Below are 17,076 nucleotides of genomic sequence, written 5' to 3' on the forward strand. Positions count from 1 at the left end.
AATAATATTCTATGGGGGCTACATTATATATTATGGGGAGGTGGGCTGCATTATATTCTATGGGGGGGCTGTATTAGATTTTATGAGGGATGATTGCATCATACTCTTTGATGGGGCTGCATTATATTCTATGGGGAGGTAGGCTGCATTCTATTCTATTCGGGGCTACATCATACTCTATAGGGGGGCTGCATTATATTCTTTGGGGGGGTTACATTATACTCTGGGGTGGCTGCATTATACTCAGCAAATTCAAATGTAAGGCTACTTTCACACTTGCGTCGGTACGGGGCCGTCGCAAACCGTCGGCCAGACGTACCGACGGATGTTATGCTAAATTTAGCACAACGTGGGCAGCGGATGCAGTTTTACAACGCATCCGCTGCCCATTGTGATGAGCGTGGAGGAGGGGGCAGAGTTCCAGCCACGCATGCGCGGTCGGAAATGGCAGACACGTCGCACAAAAAAAGTTACATTGAACTTTTTTTGTGCGTCGCGTCCGCCAAAACACGACGGATCCGTTGCACGACGGACGCGACATGTGGCCAGCCGTCGCGATCCGTCGCTAATACAAGTCTATGGGTACAAAACGCATCCTGCAAGCACATTTGCAGGATCCGTTTTTTTTCGCCGGATCTTTTTTTTTTCGCCGTAACCGTTTTTTCTCAGAGTTGTATTAGCGCCGGAGTGCGCCTGTTGGCCACACGTTTCATCCGTTTTTTGCTAGATCCGTCGCTGTGCATTTTTTCGACGTACCGAAAAACCGTTCCTCTGTATGTGTTTTCCGTCCGGCGGAAACCGCTTTTTTGACGTATCCTGCAAAAAACGGATGAAACGTGTGGCCATCAGGTGTAATCTGGCGCTAATACAACTCTGAGAAAAAACGGATCTGGCGAAAAAAACGGATCCGGTGGAAAAAAACAGATCTGGTGGAAAAAAACCATCCGGCGGAAAAAAAACGTCCTGGTGGAAAAAAACGGATCCTGCAAATGTGCTCGCAGGATGCGTTTTACCCATAGACTTGTATTAGCGACAGATGGCCACAAGTCGCGTCCGTCGTGCTATGGATCAGTCGTGTTTTGGAATACCGTCGGCACGAAAAAACGTTCAAGTGAACGTTTTTTTGGCCGTTGCGCCCGCTATTTTCTACCGCGCATGCGCGGCAGAAACTCCGCCCCCTCCTCCCCGCACTTCAGAATGGGCAGCGGATGCGTTGAACTGCATCCGCTGCCCACTTCGTACACAAATTTCACAACGTGCGTAGGTACGTCGGCCCGACGCATAGCGACGAACCCATACCGACGCAAGAGTGAAAGAGGCCTTAATGAGCGTTGAATTTTTTTTTTTTTAAAAAAAGAAAAAAACGGCGTGGGCTCCCGCGCAATTTTCTGCGCCAGAGGGGGAAAGCCAACGGCCAATATTTGTAGCCTGCTATGAATATCAGCCCGCAGCTGTCTGCGTAGCCATTACTGGCTATTAAAATAGGGGGACCCCCCCAAAAAAAGGACGTGGGGTCCCCCTATATTTTATAGCCAGAAAGGCTACGCAGACAGCTGCGGACTTATATTCATAGCCTAGAGAGGGGCCATGGATATTGCCCCCCCCCCCCCCCCCCCGGCTACAAATACCAGTCCGCAGCCATCCCAGAAATGGCGCATCTGTAAGATGCGCCAATTCCGGCACTTAGCCCCTCTCTTCCCACTCCCGAGTAGTGGTGGGATATGGGGTAATAAGGGGTTAATGTCACCTTGCTATTGTAAGGTGACATTAAGCCGGGTTAATAACGGAGAGGCGTCAATAAGACTCCTATCCATTATTAATCCAATAGTAGAAAGGGGTTAATAAAACACGCACACATTAGGAAAAAAGTATTTTAATATTCTTCATTTAACCATACTTACCATACTTCAGCGCCTGCAAAAAAAACGTAAAATAATAAACCGTATACTACCTGTCCGCCGTAGTCCAATTAATAACAAGTGTCCCACGACGATCTCCCCTATAGAACAGTGACATCGGGTGAAGTCACTGCTCTATAGGACCCTCAGTGACACACTGACAGGAGACAATGGCTCCTGCAGTGCATCACTGAGGTTACTATAGTTCACTGGTCTCACTTTATGGCATTTGCTGCGTTGGAAAAGGTCTCAACCAGCAATGCCAAAAGTGAGACTAGGGACTATTTTCTCACAGGGGCGTAGGAATACTTTGTGAGGAATATATTGTGGAAGGATACCCTCCATCATTGTGTTCCTGGAGAGCGGTCGCATCAGCTGATGCTCCTGCTCTCCACGGGAGATCGTTGTGGGACACTCGTTTTAATTGGATTTCTGCGGACAGGGAGTATATGGTTTATTATTTTAATATTTTTTACAGGTGACAATGGCTTCGGGGAACAAAATGACAAGTGATGGTATGTACTCTATGTTATATGTACTGTATTAGACAAAGTCACTTTATACGGTTATTAATCAGGAGAAAGGTAGTGAGGCAGGCATCCGAACATTTTCTTTTTTGTTAAGTATATAATTCCACATGTGTTAATTCATAGTTTTGATGCCTTCAGAATGTACAATTTTCATAGTCCTGAAAAAACAGAAAAATCTTTAAATGAGGTGTGTCCAAACTTTTGGTCTGTACTGTATATATAGGCAGCACAAAACGACGGCTCATGGAACGGATTAAAGAACATTTCAAAAATATTCAAAAGGGCTGGGTAGTTCACCCCCTATCACGTCATTTTAGGGAAAAACAATCGGGATGTCCATTTTTGTGCTATCCAAGTTGTCCGACAGAACCTAAGAGGGGGGCGATTTTCTTAAACAGATGTCGCAAGTGGAATCCCATTGGATTTTTACTCTAGACAGGTTTGCTCCTAAGGGCTTAAATCATGAACTGGAACTTTACGGGTTCTAAACGAAGCTCTGGTCCAAATATAATTCTAAGGTAGTTTTTAGTAGTTATGTGTGTAATTATTCAGACATTTTTATTTCCAAAATACATTTTTTTATTCTATTAAAAGTTTTTTTGCTTTTTTATTTTTGGGATGTCTATTTTGTCATTCACTAATTGTCATTGATGTGCCACACTGTTTCAGGTTTTAATTAGAGTATTATTTTAATTGGGCAGGCCAAGTCATACACCAATATAACTCAAAACCTCTATATCTCGTCCTTAATCCACTGCCATGGCACTTCAAACAATTATTCCATAACCACCGCGGACTTAAATCATATTGGCCGCAGGAAGAGAACCATAAATAAAATTTAACATTCTTTATTTTCACAAAATTAAAACATTCCACAAGACAGAAAGGACATCACAAGAGCAGAGTGTTACTGAAGGACACCATAAATCGCACTCCAAGATACAAATATATCGATACGGTAAGTTTAAGGCATCAATACACCCTCACACTTGAATGTTGTAATATCTCATAATTTCAGTACTAGTGAGGGTTATATGGCCACGACAACTTAGCCACCCAGGGTGATATGGTATGTTGTATTATAGCGTTACAGCACCATTAGGGATCATAGTATGTAAAATGTAAACACCATTATGGGTTACATGGGTCTTAAATATACCCCAGCATATTATATTCAATGTCTCATGTCCCCAAAAGAAGGGTGCCAACCTTAATCAAGGTACAATATACATATATGCATCATCAAATACCTTGGGCCAGCTGTTTCCAAATAGACCGAGAGGGGTGCAGGGTGCGAGATATCCGTGCCTTCCTCGTGCACCCCGACGTGCGTTTCGCCCTAAGCTTCTTCCGGGGGCGTGAAGCAGCGTCCGCGGTCCGTCCGAAACTAACGGGACATCGCTAGCGCGTGCCGAAAATGGCATGCGCTAGCGATGTGCTAGAGATCCGTTAGCACATTGCCGTCAATTGGTGCGCTAACGGATCCGTTGCATGGCGTTAATTGCGACAATTTTGCCATGTAACGGAGTCCGCTAGCGTTAACCCATTAACGCAATGTGAACCTAGCCTAGTTAATGTGAACCTAGTGTTAATAAGCGTGCACATTTTATGTCAACTTATCTGGAGCGATTATAGCACTATATAGTGAGATTATCACTCACTTATAACATAACATTAGTGCCTGATACTTACAGTCTCTAGTGTGCACAGTGGGACTAACACCCGCTCACTACACACAATCAGGTACGACTCCGCATTAGCGCCTAGCACCTACAGTCTCTAGTGTGTGTATGGTGGAACTAATATCCGGTACTATATACCATACACATTCTAGTGGATACAGTGGGATTAATACCCATTTTTAGTGGATGATCCAGTATACTAATAGGCAATAGCATTAATTAGATATCTAATTTAAGGCGGTTCTTTTGGTATTAGAATTTTTTAGGCCATAGCTGTAGTGCGATATCCATACCACTTTTCATACAAGCATTACAGAATGCTGTAGATAAGCCCCTGATGCCGGTGGCCTTAGCTTATAGGCCAATTTTGGGGTGACAGATTCCCTTTAAATAAAAAAAAAAAAAGAACCTACACATGTTTTGTGTCTGAACTCATAATGACTTGGAGAATCATATTGGCAGGTCAGTTTTAGCATTTAGTGAACATGGTAAAAAAAAAAAAATTAACAATTGCGAAATTGCACTTTTTTGCAATTTCACCGCATTTGGAATTTTTCTTCCCATTTTCCAGTACACGATATGGTAAAATCAATGGTGACATTCAAAAGTACAACTCGTCCCGCAAAAAACAAGCCCTCACATGGCCAAATCGATGGAAAAATAAAAAAAAGTTATGCCATGGTAAGAAGGGGAGCAAAAAATGGAAACGCAAAAAACGGAAATACCACTGGTCCTTAAGGGGTCAATGTAAGTTACATTTTAGTTTTAGTGGAATAGAAACTCAACATTCATGATTCAGGCCCTCAGAAGCTGGAGAGTGGAATAGTTTTCAAGTGTGCCTGACATGACCTTGTTACCAAAAGCTACCACCAGGTTCACAAACATCATATTTGCTGAAATTTTTGCATCTGAAATCTCCATCCCAAACATTTGAATGGTGATTTTTCTGCAGCAAGTCCATAGCTTTCAGATGAATAGGTCAGATAGAAATCTCATGCTGCTTATTATTTCTTTGCAGATTTAAAGCAGATTCACATCTGCAGCATGCAAATGGTTTCAATGTTTTCGCATAGTTTTCTCACAAATCGATGGGGGGGGGGGGGAAATGCATCAAACACACAAAGAAAAACAAAACAAAAAAAAAACGTATTTTAAGCAGTTATCACTGGCTGCTGATGGGCTAAAAAGGTTAGTGCCAGACATATGGCCAAAGACTTGCCATATATACAAATCTGTTAACCCCTTAGTGACAGAGCCAATTTGGTACTTAAAGGGAACCTGTCACCCCGTTTTTTCAGGAGATAAAAATACCGTTAAATAGGGCCTGAGCTGTGCTTTACAATAGGGTATTTTTTGTCCCCTGATACCTTACAAAAGTGGCCTTTTTCGCCTGTCAATCAGGCTGGTCACGTCAGATGGGCGTGGTCACAGCGCTGTTTCTTCCCCCACATCTTGCTTATGTTCCCGTTGGTGGCGTAGTGCTTCTCTCATGCGCAAGTGCTGAATGCACTGCGCAGCTGTAGAAAAAGAGCGCGCTCGCCGCTATTCAGCGGTTTCTCGGTGGGCGCCGGCATCTTCCTGAGGCCGCGCGTGCGCAGATGGAGTCTCCTGCTTCCCGGGCTTCAGGAAAATGGCCGCGGGATGCCGCGCGTGCGCAGATGGACATCGTGGCGGCCATTTTCCTGAAGCCTAGATTCAAACTCTGCTTCAGGAAAATGGCCGCCGCGATGTCCATCTGCGCACGCGCGGCATCCCGCGGCCATTTTCCTCAAGCCCCTGGAAGCAGGAGACTTTATCTGCGCACGCGCGGCCTCAGGAAGATGGCCGCGCCCACCGAGAAACCGCTGAATAGCGGCGAGCGCGCTCTTTTTCTTCAGCTGCGCAGTGCATTTGGCACTTGCGCATGCGAGAAGCACTACGCCACCAACGGGAACATAAGCAAGATGTGGGGGAGAAACAGCGCTGTGACCACGCCCATCTGACGTGACCAGCCTGATTGACAGGCGAAAAAGGCCACTTTAGTAAGGTATTTCGGCAGCATAGGTAGGGAATCAGGGGACAAAAAATACCCTATTGTAAAGCACAGCTCAGGCCCTATTTAACGGTATTTTTATCTCCTACTGAAAAAACGGGGTGACAGGTTCCCTTTAATGACCGAGACAATTTTTGCAATTCTGACCACTGTCACTTTATGAGGTTATAACTCTGGAACGCTTCAACGGATCCCACTGATTCTGAGACTGTTTTTTCGTGACATATTGTACTTCATGATAGTGGTAACATTTCTTCGATATTATTTGCGATTATTTATGAAAAAAACGGAAATATGGCGAAAATTTTTACAATTTTCATATTTTGTATTTTTATGCCCTTAAATCAGAGATATGTCACAAAAAATAGTTAATAAATAACATTTCCCACATGTCTACTTTACATCAGCACAATTTTGGAACCAAAATTTTTTTTGTCAGGGAGTTATAAGGGTTAAAAGTTGACCAGCAATTTCTCATTTTTACAACACCATTTTTTTTTTTTTTTAGGGACCACATCACATTTGAAGTCATTTTGAGGGGTCTATATGATAGAAAGTAACGAAGTGTGACACCATTGTAAAAACTACACCCCTCAAGGTTCTCAAAACCACATTCAAGAAGTTTATTAACCCTTTACGTGCTTCACAGGAACTGAAACAATGTGGAAGGAAAAAAATGAACATTTAACTTTTTTTTGCAAACATTTTAATTCAGAACCATTTTTTTTTTATTTTCACAAGTGTAAAAACAGAAATGTAACCATAAATTTTGTTATGCAATTTCTCCTGAATACGCCAATACCCCATATGTGGGGGTAAACCACTGTTTGGGCGCACCGCAGAAATTGGAAGTGAAGGAGCGCCGTTTTACTTTTTCAATGTAGAATTGGCAGGAATTGAGATCGGACGCCATGTCGCGTTTGGAGAGCCCCTGATGTGCCTAAACAGTGGAAACCCCCCGCAAGTGACCCCATTTTGGAAACTAGACCCCCCCAAGGAACTTATCTAGATGTGTGGTGAGAACTTTGCATTCTAAACTTCTGTGAAGCACTTGGGCATTCAGAGTCGTGAAAAAAAAAATATTTTTTTTCCCACAAAAAAGATTTTTTAGCCCCCAAGTTTTTATTTTCACAAGGGTAACAAGAGAAATCGGACCCCAAAAGTTGTTGTCCAATTTGTCCTGAGTATGCTGGTACCCCATATGTGGGGGTAAACCACTGTTTGGGCGCACGGTAGAGCTCAGAAGGGATGGAGCACAATTTGACTTTTTGAGCGCAAATTGGCTGTCGTGTTTGTAGACCCCCTGATGTACCTCAACAGTGGAAACCCCCCAATTCTAACTCCAACCCTAACCCCAACACACTCCTAACCCTAATCCCAAATCCGATCCATAATCCTAATCACTAATCACAACGATAATCACAACCCTTACCCCCAAAACAACCCTAATGTCAACCCTAACCATAACCCTAATCAAAACCCTAAATCCAACACACCCCTAATCCTAATCTCAACCCTAACCTCAAACCTAACCCTAATCCCAATACACCCCTAATCACAACCCTAACCTTAACCCTAATCCCAAACCTAATCCCAAGCGTAACCCTAATGCCAACCCTAACACCAACTCTAATCCAAACCCTAACCCCAAATCTAACCCTAACTTTAGCCCCAACCCTAACCCTATGGCTACTTTCACACTTGCGTCGTTTGGCATCCGTCGCAATCCGTCGTTTTGGACAAAAAACGGATCCTCTAAATGTGCCCGCAGGATGCGTTTTTTTTGCCCATAGACTTTTATTGCCGACGGATCGTGACGGATGGCCACACGTCGCGTCCGTCGTGCACTGGATCAGTTGTGTTTTGGCGGACCGTTAGCACAAAAAATGTTCAATGTAACGTTTTTTTGTACGTCGCGTCCGCCATTTCTGACCGCGCATGCGTGGCCGTAACTCCGCCCCCTCCTCCCCAAGACATAGATTGGGCAGCGGATGCGTTGAGAAACTACATCCGCTGCCCACGTTGCGCACAATTTTCACAACGTGCATCGGTATGTCGGGCCGACGCATTGCGACGGCCCCGTACCGACGTAAGTGTGAAAGAACCCTAACCCTGAATTTAGCCCCAACCCTAACCCTAAATTTAGCCCCAACCCTAGCCCTAACCCTAAGGCTATGTGCACACGTTCAGGATTTCTTGCAGAAAATTCCGGACATTTTCTGCAAGAAATCCGCAAGAAAACCGCATGCGTTTTTGCCGCAGTTTTTTTCCGGACACTTCCCAATGCATTTTGGAGTGGGAAATCCGCAAAAAACCCGGAAAATTAATGAACATGCTGTGTTTTTTGCCGCGATGCGTTTTTTTCGCAGAAAAAAACGCATCATGTGCACAAAACATGCGGAATTCATTCTAAATGATGGGATGCTTATTGTATGCGGTTTTTTTGCGGTTTTATAGCGTTTTTAATCGGGAAAAACCGCGAAAAAACTGCAACGTGTGAACACAGCCTAACCCTAGCCCTAACCCTAATTTTAGCCCCAACTGCTCTTCTCCTGTCGGCCGGCAGATGGCGATACATGGCGGGCGCACTGCGCATGCGCCCGCCATTTTCTTTTCCCCGGCAGCCAGGAGGAGCAGCAGGAGGATCCAGGGACACCGGTGAGTATGATAGGGTCCCCCAAATCCCCCTATTTCTCTGTCCTCTGATGTGCGATCACATCAGAGGACAGAGAATTACACTTTGATTTTGATTTTTTTTTGCGGTCGCCAGTAAACAGTTAATTACCGGCGATCGCAAAACAGGGGTCGGTAAAACCGACCCCGATCATGTTCTTTGGGGTCTCGGCTACCCTCGGCAGCCGAGACCCCAAAGATTCTCCCGCTGCCGGCGGGCGCACTGCGCATGCGCCCGCCATTTTGAAGATGGCTGCGCCCACCGAGAGCCACGAGGAGCACCGGGGAAGATAGGCGAGTATCGGGGGGCTATCTGGAACCCCTTTTCTCTGTCCTCTGATGTGCGATCACATCGGAGGACAGAGAAATTAAAAAGATTGCGTTTTGGGTTTTTTTGCGATCGCCGGTAAACGGTTAATTACCGGCGATCGCAAATGCGGGGTCAGTAAAAAAAAACCCCGAATCATGTTCTCTGGGGTCTCGGCTACCCCCGGCAGCCGAGACCCCGGAGAAAATCCGACTCTGGGGAGCGCTATTCACTTTTTCCACAGCGCCGTTAATTAACGGCGCTGTGGTTTAAGTACCCTTAGCGGCCGCCGTTAACAGGCGTATCGGCGGTCGCTAAGGGGTTAAGACCCCGTTTACCTCTAATGCAGTAGTAACTCAAAGCTGGCATGTACTAGTGGACAGTGGGACTTAACCCCTTCATGACCCAGCCTATTTTGACCTTAAAGACCTTGCCGTTTTTTGCAATTCTGACCAGTGTCCCTTCATGAGGTAATAACTCAGGAACGCTTCAATGGATCCTAGCGGTTCTGAGATTGTTTTTTCGTGACATATTGGGCTTCATGTTAGTGGTAAATTTAGGTCAATAAATTCTGTGTTTATTTGTGATAAAAACGGAAATTTGGCGAAAATTTTGAAAATTTCACAATTTTCACATTTTGAATTTTTATTCTGTTAAACCAGAGAGTTATGTGACACAAAATAGTTAATAAATAACATTTCCCACACGTCCACTTTACATCAGCACAATTTTGGAAACAAAATTTTTTTTTGCTAGGAAGTTATAAGGGTTAAAATTTGACCAGCGATTTCTCATTTTTACAACGAAATTTACAAAACCATTTTTTTTAGGGACCACCTCACATTTGAAGTCAGTTTGAGGGGTCTATATGGCTGAAAATACCCAAAAGTGACACCATTCTAAAAACTGCACCCCTCAAGGTGCACAAAACCACATTCAAGAAGTTTATTAACCCTTCAGGTGCTTCACAGCAGCAGAAGCAACATGGAAGGAAAAAATGAACATTTAACTTTTTAGTCACAAAAATGATTTTTCAGCAACAATTTTTTTATTTTCCCAATGGTAAAAGGAGAAACTGAACCACGTACGTTGTTGTCCAATTTGTCCTGAGTACGCTGATACCTCATATGTGGGGGTAAACCACTGTTTGGGCGCACGGCAGGGCTTGGAAGGGAAGGAGCGCCATTTGACTTTTTGAATGAAAAATTGGCTGCACTCTTTAGCGGACACCATGTCACATTTGGAGAGCCCCCGTGTGCCTAAAAATTGGAGCTCCCCCACAAGTGACCCCATTTTAGAAACTAGACGCCCCAAGGAACTTATCTAGATGCATAGTGAGCCCTTTAAACCCCCAGGTGCTTCACAAATTGATCCGTAAAAATGAAAAAGTATTTTTTTTTCACAAAAAAATTCTTTTAGCCTCAATTTTTTCATTTTCACATGGACAACAGGATAAAATGGATCCTAAAATTTGTTTGGCAATTTCTCCTGAGTACACCGATACTTCACATGTGGGGGTAAACCACTGTTTGGGCACATGGTAAGGCTCGGAAGGGAAGGAGCGCCATTTGACTTTTTGAATGAAAAATTAGCTCCAATTGTTAGCGGACACCATGTCGCATTTGGAGAGCCCCTGTGTGCCTATGCAATGGAGCTCCCCCACAAGTGACCCCATTTTGGAAACTAGACCCCCCAAGGAACTTATCTAGATGCATACTGAGCACTTTAAACCCCCAGGTGCTTCACAGAAGTTTATAATGCAGAGCCATGAAAATAAAAAATAATTTTTCTTTTCTCAAAAATGATTTTTTAGCCTGGAATTTCCTATTTTGCCAATGGTAATAGGAGAAATTGGACCACAAATGTTGTTGTCCAGTTTGTCCTGAGTATGCAGATACCCCATATGTGGGGGTAAACCACTGTTTGGGCGCACGGCAGGGCTCAGAAGGGAAGGCACGCCATTTGGCTTTTTAAATGGAAAATTATCTCCAATCATTAGCGGACACCATGTCGCGTTTGGAGAGCCCCTGTGTGCCTAAACATTGGAGATCCCCCACAAATTACCCCATTTTGGAAACTAGACCCCCAAAGGAACTAATCTAGATGTGTAGTGAGCACTTTGAACCCTCAAGTGCTTCACAGAAGTTTATAACGCAGAGCCATGAAAATAAAAAAAAAAAAATTATTTTCTCAAAAATGAATTTTAGCCCGCAATTTTTTATTTTCCCAAGGGTAACAGGAGAAATTTGACCCCAAAAGTTGTTGTCCAGTTTCTCCTGAGTACGCTGATACCCCATATGTGGGGGTAAACCACTGTTTAGGCACATGCTGGGGCTCGGAAGTGAAGTAGTGACGTTTTGAAATGCAGACTTTGATGGAATGCTCTGTGGGCGTCACGTTGCGGTTGCAGAGCCCCTGATGTGGCTAAACAGTAGAAACCCCCCACAAGTGACCCCATTTTGGAAACTAGACCCCGAAAGGAACTTATCTAGATGTGAGGTGAGCACTTTCAACCCCCAAGTGCTTTACAGAAGTTTATAACGCAGAGCCGTGAAAATAATAAATACGTTTTCTTTCCTCAAAAATGATGTTTTAGCAAGCAATTTTTTATTTTCTCAAGGGTAACAGGAGAAATTGGACCCCAGTAATTGTTGCGCAGTTTGTCCTGAGTATGCTGGTACCCCATATGTGGGGGTAAACCACTGTTTGGGCACACGTCAGGGCTCGGAAGTGAGGGAGCACCATTTGAATTTTTGAATACAAGATTGGCTGGAATCAATGGTGGCGCCATGTTGCGTTTGGAGACCCCCTGAAGTGCCTAAACAGTGGAAACCCCTCAATTCTACCTCCAACACACCCCTAACCCTTATCCCAACTGTAGCCGTAACCCTAATCACAACCCTAATCCCAACACACCCCTAACCCCAACACACCCCTAACCCTAACCACAACCCTAATTCCAACCCAACTCTAAGGCTATGTGCCAACATTGCGGATTCGTATGAGATTTTTCAGCATCATTTTTGAAAAATCCGCGGGTAAAAGGCACTGCGTTTTACCTGTGGATTTACCGTGGATTTCCAGTGTTTTTTGTGCGGATTTCACCTGTGGATTCCTATTGAGGAACAGGTGTAAAACGCTGCGGAATCCGCACAAAGAATTGGCATGCTGCGGAAAATACAACGCAGCGTTCCCGCGCGGTATTTTCTGCACCATGGGCACAGCGGATTTGGTTTTCCATAGGTTTACTTGGTACTGTAAACCTGATGAAACACTGCTGCGGATCCGCAGCGGCCAATCCGCACCGTGTGCACATAGCCTAATTCTAAAGGTATGTGCACAAATGCGGAAAACGCTGCGGATCCGCAGCAGTTTCCCATGAGTTTACAGTTCAATGTGAACCTATGGGAACCAAAAATCGCTGTACACATGCTGCGGAAAAACTGCACGGAAACGCAGCGGTTTACATTCCGCAGCATGTCACTTCTTTCTGCGGATTCCGCAGCGGTTTTACAACTGCTCCAATAGAAAATCGCAGTTGTAAAACCGCAGTGAAATGCGCAGAAAAACCGCGGTAAATCCACGATAAATCGGCAGCGGTTTAGCACTGTGGATTTTTCAAATCCGCTGCGGAAAAATCCGCATAGGACCAGAATACGTGTGCACATACCGAAACCCTAACCCTAGCCCTAACCCTAGCCCTAACCTTACCCCTAACCCTAGTTCTTACCCCAACCTTAGTGAAAAAAAAAAAATTCTTTATTTTTTTTATTGTCCCTATCTATGGGGGTGACAAAGGGGGGGGGGGTCATTTACTATTTTTTTTATTTTGATCACTGAGATATAACCTATCTCAGTGATCAAAATTCACTCTGGAACGAATCTGCCGGCCGGCAGATTCGGCGGGCGCACTGCACATGCGCCCGCCATTTTGGAAGATGGCGGCGCCCAGGAAAGAAGACGGACGGACCTCGGGCGGCCAGGTAAGTATAAGGGGGGGGAGATCAGGGCACGGGGGGGGGGCGTCGGAGCACGGGGGGGTGGATCGGATCATGGGGGGGGTGGATCGGAACACGGGAGGGAGGATTGGAGCACGGGGTGAGGGATCGCTGTGCGGGGGGGGGGTGGATCGGAGCACGGGGGGGGGGGGGTCGCTGTGTGCGGGGGGGGGGGATCGCTGTGCGGGGGGGTTTGATTGGAGCGCGGGGGGTGTGATTGGTGCACGGGGAAGCGGACAGGAGGACGGGGGAGCGGAGCACAGGACGGAGGGGAGCGGACCACAGATCGGGGGGCTGGGGGGGCGATCGGAGGAGTGGGGTGGGGGCACATTAGTATTTCCAGCCATGGCCGATGATATTGCAGCATCGGCCATGGCTGGATTGTAATATTTCACCAGTTTTTTAGGTGAAATATTACAAATCGCTCTGATTGGCAGTTTCACTTTCAACAGCCAATCAGAGCGATCGTAGCCACGAGGGGGTGAAGCCACCCCCCCTGGGCTAAACTACCACTCCCCCTGTCCCTGCAGATCGGGTGAAATGGGAGTTAACCCTTTCACCCGGCCTGCAGGGACGCGATCTTTCCATGACGCATATGCTGCGTCATGGGTCGGAATGGCACCGACTTTCATGACGCAGCGTATGCGTCAAAGGTCGGGAAGGGGTTAAGGCCCCTTCACATTAAGTGACGCTGCAGCGATACAGACAACTATCCGGATCGCTGCAGCGTCGCTGTTTGGTCGCTGGAGATCCCGAAGTCCCCGGGTAACCAGGGTAAACATCGGGTTACTAAGCGCAGGGCCGCGCTTAGTAACCCGATGTTTACCCTGGTTACCAGCGTAAAAGTAAAAAACAAACAAACACTACATACTTACCTACCGCTGTCTGTCCCCGGCGCTCTGCTTCTCTGCACTCCTCCTGTACTGGCTGTGAGCACAGCGGCCGGAAAGCAGAGCGGTGACGTCACCGCTCTGCTTTCCGGCTGACCGACGCTCACAGCCAGTGCAGGAGGAGTGCAGAGCACAGTGCCGGGGACAGACAGCGGTAGGTAAGTATGTAGTGTTTTTTTTTTTTTTACTTTTACGCTGGTAACCAGGGTAAACATCGGGTTACTAAGCGCGGCCCTGCGCTTAGTTACCCGATGTTTACCCTGGTTACCAGTGAAGACATCGCTGGATCGGTGTCACACACGCCGATCCAGCGATGTTCACGGGAGATCCAGCGACGAAATAAAGTTCTGGACTTTGTTCAGCGACCAACGATCTCCCAGCAGGGGCCTGATCGTTGGTCGCTGTCACACAACGATTTCCTTAACGATATCGTTGCTACGTCACAAAAAGCAACGATATCGTTAACGATATCGTTATGTGTGAAGGTACCTTTAGGGCTTCTTCAGTCCATCATCATCAGTACGATCTCAATGCACAGACTGGCAGTGCATCACCCGACCGTGACAACTTTAAATATTATATTAAAAAATTTGGCTTCATCAAAATGTCGCCACCTGCACAGTAGCATCCATCGCTGATAGATGCTACTACGCAGGTGCAAATTTTATTTTTCTCCAGCACCTGCGCATTAGCATCTATCGGAACATGATAGATCCTACTGTGTAGGAACTGTAGAATCTGTGGGATCTGGGGAATCTGTAGGATCTGTGTAGAAACTGTTAAACTGTAAAGCGCTGCGGAATATGTTGGCGCTATATAAATAAAGATTATTATTATTATGTGCCACTGGCGTCAAAGTTGATTTTTTTTGTAACCCTACAATAGTATATGCAGTATATAAAATAGGAGGCAGTTCAGTGAAGGATCAGTGACTTGTCATAATCCCATACAGATGAATATGTAAGCAGAGCGCCACATGAAGACCCCCTCCACAGGCCGCCCCGGAACAGCAGAATCTCAGTAAACGAAAATCACAAATACAGATATTTACTGTGTACACTCAGCAAGAGTTGGAAGTATTGTGTGGATCAGGCTCAGAACATAAGCTAACTCAAATACACTGAGGGTATGTGCACACGCTGCAGAATTTCCTGCGGATCCGCAGCAGTTTCCCATGCATTAACAGTACCTTGTAAAGCAATGGAAAATGAAATCCGCAGTGCACATGCTGCGGAAAAAAAATGCGCGGAAACGCAGCGGTTTATTTTCCGCAGCATGTCAATTCTTTTTGCAGAATCCGCTGCGGGTTTGCCCCTGCTCCAATAGAAATATGCAGGGGAAAACCCGCAGAGGAAACCGTGGTAAATCCGCAGCGGTTTTTCACTGCGGATTTTGTAAATCCGCTGTGGAAAATTCCGCAATGGAATCCGCAGCGTGTGCACTTAGCCTGACAGTTTAACATCTTGGTTGTAGAAGCTTAAAGGGGTCCTCCAGTCCCGGGTCTGAAACCGGCAAATCCATGCAGTCTGCAGTGCGTGCGCTGAGGAATTCATAAGTCTGCAGTCACACAGAGTGATTACAGACTTACCAGGTTTGACTGGACAACCCCTTTAACAAGGGACATATTAGGTATGTTTCACTTTTTAAACACTGCATTGTGGCACATAATTGATAATTATAGAAAAAAAAAAATCTCAAAATATGATATGTTCAACTTCATGCAATATCTGGCCACATCAGAACTGCATCTGGTCTTGTAACCAGGTGAATTCCCGCTGGACAATTACCCAGTGAATGGTGTGGATAATCCTCTGCCGTTCTGAGATTTCGGCAGAACGATCATTTATATTGGCGATAGAACAAAGCAAAAAGGATGAAACCTGCACAGCCTGAGTGTTTTCTACACCATCAGTTATCTGAGGCCACCTGTACCATTTTCTATAAGTACATTTGTGCACATGAATCCAGGCTCTATGCACTAAGGCTATGTGCACATGTTGCGGATTTGCCTCTGGAATTTTTTGTGCGGATTCTGCATCTCTTGGCAGAAAACGTAGGTGCGGATTTTATGCGTTTTTTTATGCAGATTTAATGTGTTTTTACCCGTGCGGATTTCTATAATGGAATGGGTACAAAAACGCTGCAGATCCGCACAAATAAATCACAGCTTTTTCGGTGCGAAATTTTCCGCACCATTAGCACAGCATTTTTTTTTCCCATTGATTTACATTGTACTGTAAATCACTTGCGGATCCGCAGCGTTTCTGCACGGAAAAAAACACTGCGGATCTGCAGTAAATCCGCAACGTGTGCACATACATAGCAGAGAAAGCAGCATGGTCTGTATCCCACGCTGCGCCTCAGATAACAATGAAGATAATCCGTGTACAGATCTGCGGCGGAAATCCGCGTGCGCCACAAGTAATCCTGTGTGAACAGTGCTGACAATGGACAGGCTGCCTCCCCGGCTGAGCCAACTCACCATCCCCGGTCACATAGACCTTCTCCTCATAAGGCGCCTCCGTGTATTCCAGCAGCAGGCGGATCGCATGGCAGAGCTACAAGAAAAAGTGGATAAAAGTCAGTAGTGTGAGCGGCGTCCTAGCACAGGGCAGCAGCCATTGCTTGTAGTGGCCTCTCACCCCGCGTATGTCCCAGTAGCCGAGAATCATCATCTTCCCAGTAGTCCGTCACCTGAGCCGCTCACTGAACTCTGACCGAGTAGACCCTGCGCTTCACACAGAATTTGGAGCGAGCAGGCTCAGCTGTTCACGTGACTGTAGCTGGTATTCCAGCCAATCACATTGCAGATATACACACCGCCCTGTGATTGTCTTCTAGGAGAAAAGCAGAAGGTTTTGGCGGTAACCGCTGCTGGTCACGAGCTGTAGTGTTCGTTACCTCAGATGACAGAGAGCGGCATAGTGCGGGAGGGGCGCTCAGGGTGGTTATAAGACCCCACACATGGCACCGGTTGTGTCTTTTCTTCAACCTTCATGTAAAATTAATTCATGCGAAAGGAAAGTGATAGGATGGGAGACCCTATATAGTATTCGGTAAGATGCA

At 45.7% G+C, this 17,076-nt stretch overlaps 1 protein-coding gene across 1 annotated transcript in view; it reads right to left on the bottom strand.

Annotated features, from left to right (window-relative positions):
• The window catches only part of LOC138669668 (glutathione S-transferase Mu 4-like), a 94,054-nt gene extending 77,249 nt beyond the window's left edge, over nt 1-16,805 (bottom strand). Inside the window, exons 1-2 of the mRNA XM_069756332.1 lie at nt 16,653-16,805; nt 16,493-16,568 (exon numbers count right to left, since the gene is read on the bottom strand). Coding sequence (XP_069612433.1) covers nt 16,493-16,568; nt 16,653-16,685 — 109 coding nt within the window. The 5' untranslated portion in view covers nt 16,686-16,805. The remainder of the gene's footprint in view (nt 1-16,492; nt 16,569-16,652) is intronic.
• Nucleotides 16,806-17,076: the final 271 nt, after the last annotated feature.

Source organism: Ranitomeya imitator, chromosome 3, assembly GCF_032444005.1.
Source record: "Ranitomeya imitator isolate aRanImi1 chromosome 3, aRanImi1.pri, whole genome shotgun sequence".
NCBI lineage: Eukaryota > Metazoa > Chordata > Amphibia > Anura > Dendrobatidae > Ranitomeya > Ranitomeya imitator.